At 56.2% G+C, this 8,374-nt stretch overlaps 1 protein-coding gene across 1 annotated transcript in view; it reads left to right on the top strand.

Annotated features, from left to right (window-relative positions):
- The window catches only part of KANSL1 (KAT8 regulatory NSL complex subunit 1), a 59,452-nt gene extending 52,821 nt beyond the window's left edge, over window positions 1–6,631 (top strand). Inside the window, 6 exon segments of the mRNA XM_031064384.1 lie at window positions 1,229–1,347; window positions 1,944–2,001; window positions 2,360–2,472; window positions 3,700–3,946; window positions 4,603–4,730; window positions 4,732–6,631. Coding sequence (XP_030920244.1) covers window positions 1,229–1,347; window positions 1,944–2,001; window positions 2,360–2,472; window positions 3,700–3,946; window positions 4,603–4,730; window positions 4,732–4,876 — 810 coding nt within the window. The 3' untranslated portion in view covers window positions 4,877–6,631.
- Window positions 6,632–8,374: the final 1,743 nt, after the last annotated feature.

The raw sequence follows: 8,374 nt of genomic DNA, 5'->3' as shown, positions 1-8,374 counted from the left end.
GCAGCTGCTGGGGTTGCTGGCTGGGTGTTGGATATGTTGGCTGTGCTGCAATTCCAGGTTCACCATCAGCTCAGCAGCTGCTGGTGAATGTTCCCGTTCCCAGCAGCCCCTTGGCTTTGGTGCACACCCAGATTTTGGTGTGTGAAGCAGTGTGGGGCTGCCAGGAGAAGAGCTGAGCCCCAGCAGTGCTGCTTCCCCTGGGACAGCTCCCCTTGGTGTCACCAGGCTGTGGATGGCATTGGGGTCACAGGGCCAGGGCACAGCAGTGGTGGTGGGGATCTTCCACCTGTGCACAGTCTCCAGCAGTCTGTGAACTCAGACATCTTCTGAGACACACTCAGACTGCCACAGTGCTTGAGGGTGGCACAGTGTGGGACCTTCATGAGCTCTGTGAGTGAGCAGAAACTCCCTCCCACGCAGCAGAAGCCCTTCAATGAAAGACTGAATTCTGCTGAGCTCACAGGTGTCCAGTGAAGAATTTGCCTTCTGTCTGGCCCCCCCATTTGGTAGTTAGGGCCAAAGCTTGAGCTGGATGTGACCCAGGGAGAGCAGAGCAGGACTCCTTGAACCCCCTGCTCCAGGCTTGTTGCCATGAGCTTCTGGGTCCCCACTGGGTTCCTTCACTGCAGAATTCAATTGTTCCATCACCAGCTGTGACATCAGGGTGTCAGAAGAACCCAGTGGTGGTTCAGCTTGAGTGTGCTTGGTGTTTTGGAGGAGAGGACAGCCCATCTCAGCAGCTCTGACACCTCAAGGAGGCCTTTCCTTGGCTCTGCACACCCACCCTGGTTTTCTCTTGCTGCTTTCCTGCTGTGCTTTCACAAGCTCATTCAGAAATGCAGGATGAAGAAGTTTCCCTCCCCCAGCAAGAGGATTCCAGGCCCTGGGCTCCACACTCTGGGCTCAGGGGTGGAGCTCCTGTGTTCAAGCGTCCCAGGCAGCTGCGGGTCTGTGGGGGCTCCCCAGCCAAAGGCTCAATCCTCACTCTTGGGCAGCCACACCTTGGGATCTGGGTTTCCTCGCTGCTGGGGCAGTAGATTTTGGGTTGGGAGGAGGACTTGGAGCAAGCAGTAGGAGATCTCTAGTCTGATACAAATTGATGTTGGCTCTGAAGTGTCTGTAGGTCAGACAAGGTCATTCTGTCCTTTTTCCATCAATGACTTCCTGTGATGACTTTCCCACGTGCCAGACCCCACATCCCTTTCTCACATGGTTCTCCCTGTTGCAGCAGCCGAGGAGGAGGAGGGGTGAGAGCTCCTTTGACATAAACAACATCGTCATCCCCATGTCCGTGGCTGCCACCACCCGCGTGGAGAAGCTGCAGTACAAGGAGATCCTCACCCCCAGGTACTGCCCCAGCCCCAGAGGGAAAGCAAAGTGCTTTGCTTCTTCCTTGGGAATAAAGGAAAGGTTGGAAAACTGATCATACCATTGCTGGAGACTGGCTAAGTTAGGGAGTGTTTTCTCTGAGGAGCCCTTGGCCATCAAAGCCAACTGCTCAGCTCAGTGTCTGCTCAATTTAAAGTCAGTCCTGGTTGTCTCCTTGTCTTGCTGCTAAGTCAGAGGTCCCAGTGGTTTCCCAGCTCTGCAGGTGCCTGGGCTGGGTTAACTTTGCAGTTCTGCTTCTTCCCAACTTCCCTCTGTCTCCCTCCTGGTCATCTGTGCTCTTCCCTGGCCCATTTCAGAGCAGGGCAGGAGGGAGCCTGTGGGAGGAAGAGAAGGAAATGCAGCAGCCTCTGCTCTGCTTCCTCTGTCCTTGGGAAGCTCCAGCTGTGCTACCAGACCACTGAGGAGGTCTGGTGCTTCACACTGAGCCTAAGTGTGTTGCTGCTCATGGCAAGGGTGAAATTCCCCTTTCCCAGAAGCCGCTGTTGGGAGGGGAGGGGGATGTGCAGCTGGTTCTAGCTGTGCCCCGAGTGATGCCCATGGTGGTTGTGTTGCAGCTGGCGTGAAGTTGATATCAGTGCTCTGAAAACCAACCCTGAGGAGGACAACGAGGAGGTAAGAAAGATTTTATTTTCCAGTTAATGTGGGATGAGGCTGGTGGTAAATGAGCAGTGTCTATGGAGGGAACAGAGGCAGGGACCTCAGCAGGGAGCCAACAGCTGGAGTTGGTTCCTTTCCAGGGCTCCAGGAGCGTTTGGACAATGCTCTGGGACACAGGGTGGGATTGTTGGGGTGTCTGCAGGGCCAGGAGCTGCACTGGATGATCCCTGTGGGTCCCTCCCAGCTCAGGACATTCTACACCTCAATGACAAACATTTAAATTCTCACTGCAACTAGTGCTGGCAAAACTGTACAGAGATGGTTGTTTTGAAGGAGAAAGCTCTGACCAAGCCCTCTGCCCTTCCCTTTCCAGGTTGAGGACTTGTCAGATTCAGCCTTCGCTGCTCGGCACGGGAAGTGTGAGGAGATGGAGCGGGCGCGGTGGCTCTGGAGCACGAGTGTCCCCCCCCAGCGCCGGGGCAGCAGGTACAGCCCTGCCCTCCTGCCCTCAGGGCCACATTCCCAGCCCAGGGCTGCTCACTGGGACTCATACAAATGGCTGAAAGCTGCTGCTCCTGTTGAAAAGTTTGGCGTCATCCAGCTTGAGGAGCCCGTGTGGGAGGGGGCACAGCCTTGCTTAGGTGGGGGTGAAGCCACAGCCCAATTTGGCTGCAGACAGCTGCACCAAGTGCTTCCTCAAGCCTTTCTGCTGCTCCAGAAGTGTGGGAGATGCTGTGCCAGCCCAGAGTCCAGGGGAAGGCACAGGGCTTGCAATGGCATCATTCCTGCAGGATCAGGGACACTGGCACTGGGCACTCAGTTCCCTTTCTGCTGCGTCTTTATGAGTGGGTGCCTAAAACCACCACTCTTTCCAGCTGTTGATCTCATCATGAACCTGCTCAAGAAGAGATTTGCTCTTCTCAGTTCCATCACCAGGGTTTGGTTGCCTGGAGTCATTTTGTTCTGGGGCAGAGCCACTGCTGGGCCACAGCTCTGTCCCTGCTTTGGTTTTGGTTCCTGCCACTCTGGGGGTTCCTGCAGGTGCAAACCTGGCCTGTGGCAAGCCCCCCTTGTGCTGCTGCTGCCCTGTTTCCTCTGCAGCTGCAGTTCCCAGTGCTCCTGGAGAGTGGGATGTTCTGCTGTTTCTTTAGCCCATTTCTTACCTCTGAAGTCCTTGATGTCGCAGCACATCTTGGAGAGTTGCACGTGGATTTAGGAACTCAGTTATCTTTCTCTGCTTGTAGCCTGTGGGTTTTTGTCTGGACTCTGTGTCAGAGCTCAGAACTTTGTAATTCTTGGTTGAAATCTGAGGTCTCAGGGTTTCGCTGTGCTCCTCCCACTCCCAGCTGCTGAAATTGCTGCATTTCCAGCATTGCCGATTCCCTGCACTCAGTCACTGAGCTGCTGCCAGGGGTCACCTGGTGTGAGGAGGGGGAAACACTTGGAAGTGTCCTGATTCCATAGGGAGCTTCTCATCGTGGTGTTTGTGCAGCACTGGGAGTGTAGGAGATGTGTGGGACTCGGAACCTCAGCAGAGCAGCATCAGTGATGCACCCAGACGCTGGAGATGGGACAGGGATGGGCCTGGGTGGATTTTATCTCTGGGCTGTGGCATCCCCTGCTCGTGTTCCCATCAGGGCAAAAGGATCCTGGGGTAGGATCAGGCAGCAGGGGGGGAGCATGGCCAGGCTCTCAAACCTGCTCCTGTCTCAGGTCCTACAGATCAACAGACGGACGGACGACCCCCCAGCTGGGGAACCCCTCGACTCCCCAGCCAGCATCCCCTGAAGTGGGCAACTACCACTCCCACTTGGAGCTGTCCCACACCCACTCACCACGCAGCCCCATCAGCCCCGAACTGCTCTGTGCCCCCCTGACCCCCCTGTCCCGGGACTCCCTGCGGCTCCTGTCCAGCGAGGACACGCGGTGCTCCACGCCCGAGGCCGGCCTGGACGAGCAGGTGGGTGCTGTGGGGACACAGGTGTGGCACTGCAGGTCACCCTGGTGTTGGGGACACAGGTGTGACACCATAGGTGGCCCTGGTGTGGGGACACAGTTGTGGCACCGCAGGTGACCCTGGTGTGGGGACACAGGTGTGGCACTGCAGGTCACCCTGGTGTGGGGACACAGGTGTGACACTGCAGGTCACCCTGGTGTGGGGACACAGGTGTGGCACCGCAGGTCACCCTGGTGTGGGGACACAGGTGTGGCACCGCAGGTCACCCTGGTGTGGGGACACAGGTGTGACACTGCAGGTGGCCCTGGTGTGGGGACACAGTTGTGGCACCGCAGGTCACCCTGGTGTGGGGACACAGGTGTGACACTGCAGGTGGCCACAGGTGTGGCCCCGCAGGTCACCCTGGTGTGAGGAGCAGCCTGGCAGCCGCCTGTGGGCGGTGCTGGAGTGCTGGCCCAGGTGGGATCAGGGCACGGGAAGCGCTGCCAGCAGCTGACTCTGTGTCCTCTCCACATCTGCTGAAGCTTCCCAGACGCTGCTCCGAGCTGGGAACCCGCACCAGGAGCAGCTCTGAGCTCCGGATCCGTGCGGGGAGTGAGGACAGGCGGCTTTTGTGGGGATTTTCCGGGGATTTTCCGTGACTCCTGTCTCTCCCCCAGGCCGTGCAGCCCTGGGAGCGCCGCACCTTCCCGCTCTCCTACGACCCCCGGACGGAGTGCGAGGAGCAGCCCGACCCCCAGGCCCGGCTCTCGCGCTGCCCCCGCCGCACGTCGCAATCTAAGCCTTCCCTGCTGCAACCTGAGGCCATTTCCTTTTGCCACGTCACTTCTTACCGGGGAGTCCTCTTCTTCCTCCTCCTCTTCCTCTTCTTCCTCCTCCTCCTCCTCCTCCTCCTCCTCCTGCTCCGCAGTCCTGCGGCCAGCGCACAGATAGAGACACACGGGAGACATGAGCAAACCAACACACAGAACTAACTCTTGGCATTAAAGCTTCCGAAATCTGCGTTTGATATTCAAACATCCTGCCGGGAATTTTCACAGTTTTTAGTGAATTTAAGGAGTTTAGAAACTGTTTTTTGTTTTCTTTTTTTTTCTTTTTTTTTTTTTTTTTGTTTTTTTGTTTTCTTTTTTTTTTTTCCTTCTCCATGTTTCCTCGTCACATGAATGAGCCCCCAGATTCCTCCCAGCGGAGTGAAGCCTCGGGAGGGGAGCAGCCCACCAGACCCCCTCCCCTTTCCTCCCTCCTTTAGGTGTATAAAACTAGAGCACAGGATTTAGCTGACTAGCAGATTTCGGGGATAGTTTTTCCCACCAAAAGGGTGTCGTTTTCTCTTAACCCACTCCCCCCACCCTGAAAGGTTTTAGTGGAGTGAAATTAGTGGTGAAAAGTGATGTCTTGGGATTGCAACCTTCACTGTCTGGCTGCCCTCACCTGCAGAGTGCCCACCTGCACTTCACCCTCCTGCGTTTTCCTGCCCCAGGTTGTAGTTCCAGGTATCCAAAGCGGGGGATTCTGTCCCTCCCTGATGCTCGCTCTGCCCCTGGGGACACCTCTCCCTTCCTTCTCCCGTGGTTTGCAGCAGCCGTGGCTCTGGCTGCATTCCTGGCAGGGAGAAAGGAGGGACCTTGTGGCTGCTCCACACTCAGCTTGGCGTGGGAGTTGGGAAGCACCTTGTGCACACTTGGTGTGTGGCGAGGGCAGGGAGGGGAAGAGCCCCCGATGCTTTGAGCAGGAGCAGAATTCCCGGAGCACTTGGATGCCCTTTGGGGTGAGGCTGTTCAGCTGGAGCTGGGCTGGGTGCAGCTGGGGGAGCTGTGAGCGAGGAGCGGCTGGGCCGGGGTCGCGCAGGTGGGTTTGTGTCAGACAAGGGGGCAGAGAGGGAAGGATGGAGGCAGCTCCTGGTGGGGGATCAGGGTCATCCCGGTCCCGCCTGGGGTCACCACAGCTTCGCTCCACTCCCGCACCGTCCCAGCTCCGGTGCCGGTTCCGTTTCATTTCGGGGCGCCCGCCGTGCCCCCTCCTGACAGGTATTTGAGTTTGAGCCCCAGTCCGTTGTTCCTCCCTGTCCCCTCCCGCCCGGTTCCGCACCCGCAGCGATCCCGGACCCCGCACACCGTCCCCATCGTCACGCTTCCCGGTCCTGACGGTGTGGCTCCTGGGCCCTGTCCTGTTGCTAGCATTGTGCCTGTCTTATGTATAATCACATCACCAAAAAAAAAAAAAAAAAAAAAATACAAAAGGACTTTTTTTTTTTTTTTTTTTTCCATTTTGTAATCGTAAAGAAATAGTCGCTGAACTGCTTCATGGTCGGGGTTTTCACAATTTTCAACATGATCTCGTGGTTTTGGTTCTGTTCTAGCTTAAAGGATCCGTCATCGTTTCTTTAAAACAAAAACCCAACAAACAACGGCGCTACCATATCCCTCTGCAGAAGTGCTTTTCTATTTATAAGGTTGAAAATTCTGAATAACCCTTTTAGCATTATAAAAACCACACAAAAAAAACCCACCTTGTATTTTGTAAATATTTTCTTTTCCTGCTTTGAGCTGTGTAATGTCCTTGTTATATAGAAATGCTTTTCTTCCGAGAAGCTGATCTTTGTTAATGTCTTGATTCTGTTGGCAAAGCACAAATGTGCTTATAAAAAAAAAAAAAAGAAGAAAAGATTAAAAAAAAATTAAAATGTAATATTCCATTTGATGAGTGTGAAACGCTGGGCTGGGACAGGGAAGGGGCCCTCAGTGCACTCAGATCAACTGCTTCCCTCCTGTGTTTCAGTGGCCTCTTTTTTCCTGTGTGATGTTATTTTCCAGCAGTTATTGTCAGCAAGAGGAGGAACCCCTGGGCTGGGGGTTATTTTACAATTCTGGGGTTGGGGGTTATTTTATTTTTACATTTCTGGGGTTAACTGGGTGCTGCTGGTTCTCATCCAGGGAAGCACTTGATGTGTGTTTCCTTGCTCTGACAGGCATGGTCACCCCTCTGTGCCCCAGGAAGAAATGTGGGAGCTTAAAAAGTAAAAAATTGCAACCCAGTCCCTGCCCCTCGGTGCTGCCCCAGTGGATGGCTCTGTGGATGGATCCCCCACCCCACATCCCCCCCATGCAAAAGAGGTGCCAATTATCATTATCGTAGTAATGACTTTATTTCCAAATTCACTTTTACGGCAACAGTGTAAACCAGTTGTTAAACACACGATACACTATGGACACCCACAGACAGAAGCTAAGCTAGAATGATACACTGAGATCAAACCTTCCCTCCCCGGCTCGGCGCGGGGGGGCACGGGGCTGCCAACACCACACAGGCTGGCACCGACCTTGGCCAACACGCAGAATCTTTTGGAGTGCAGAAAAACGAATTTTTTTTTTTTTTTTTAATCAGTGCCGGTTTTAACCCTTTTCAGACCCAAGATGTGTGTGGAGTAAAGGAAAAGCCGGGGGTCAGGTTTTGTCCGGCTGCTCACCGGACCCTCGGGCCTGGGTCTGAAGGCAGGGTTGGGGCAGGGGACGTGGCTCGGGCTGCTGGAGGGGACAGCGGGTGACGTGGTGGCTGTAAAGGGCTGTCCTGGCACCCCACAGCCCCCGGGGGGGACAACAGCCGGGGCTGAGGACACTCAGAGTAGGAAGGGGCTGCTCACTGGAGCTCGGTGCACCGAGGCCATCCCACCCTGGGTGCTGGTGTCCCTCAGGGGCTGCACGGAGGGGACAGGGGTGGCACAGGACGGGCGAGCTCAGCTACCCCGTCCTGCAGCCCAGAGGGGTAAGGAGGTGATGCTTTGAGGGTTCTCCCAACTTGCTCGTTCTACAAAGGACAAAAAGCGCGGCGGCTCCTACAGCGCTACAGAGTCAGGGACGGAGCACAGAGTCTTACAATCATGGAGTCAAGTGAACGGAGCGAGTGACAAGCTGGACATGATGGTGCTGCTGGACCAGCCTCTCCCCAGCAATAAAGCAGCTCCTGGGGCTGCACACAGAAGGGTTGGACCCCCCAGACCATCTCCATCCACAGCCAGGCCTGTGGCAGCCCAGCCCTGCAGAGGGACAGGGGTGAGAGGGGGTTCACAGCTCCCACGGGTCCTGTCCGGGGAGGAATTGCTGCTCTGCCCAGGAACAGCTGCTCTGGCAGCCTCTGGGGCACCCAGCCACCACCCCAAGGACAACCAGGGGCCCTGACCCGCCGCCAGCCCTGTCGGACCAGGATTGCAGCCCTTGCTGGGAAAGCACGGCTTTCCCTGCAGCACAGCCCGGGGGTGCAGGGGCCCCCTCTGCCCTCCCAGCTCCAGCTGAACCCCCAGAGCTCGGCTGGGGCTCCTGGGGGAGACAGGAGGACAGGGCAGGGCACACACAGCTGCTCTGGTGGCATCTCGGCCTCTTTGGTTGTAGAGGGAAGGGGCAGGCAGGGACAGCCACGGGACACCCTCGGGCTCCG

This window comes from Geospiza fortis, unplaced genomic scaffold (genome assembly GCF_000277835.1).
Source record: "Geospiza fortis unplaced genomic scaffold, GeoFor_1.0 scaffold344, whole genome shotgun sequence".
Taxonomy (NCBI): Eukaryota; Metazoa; Chordata; class Aves; order Passeriformes; family Thraupidae; genus Geospiza; species Geospiza fortis.
Note: the sequence above shows the minus strand (reverse complement) of the source record. Positions and strands in the feature narration are given on the sequence as shown.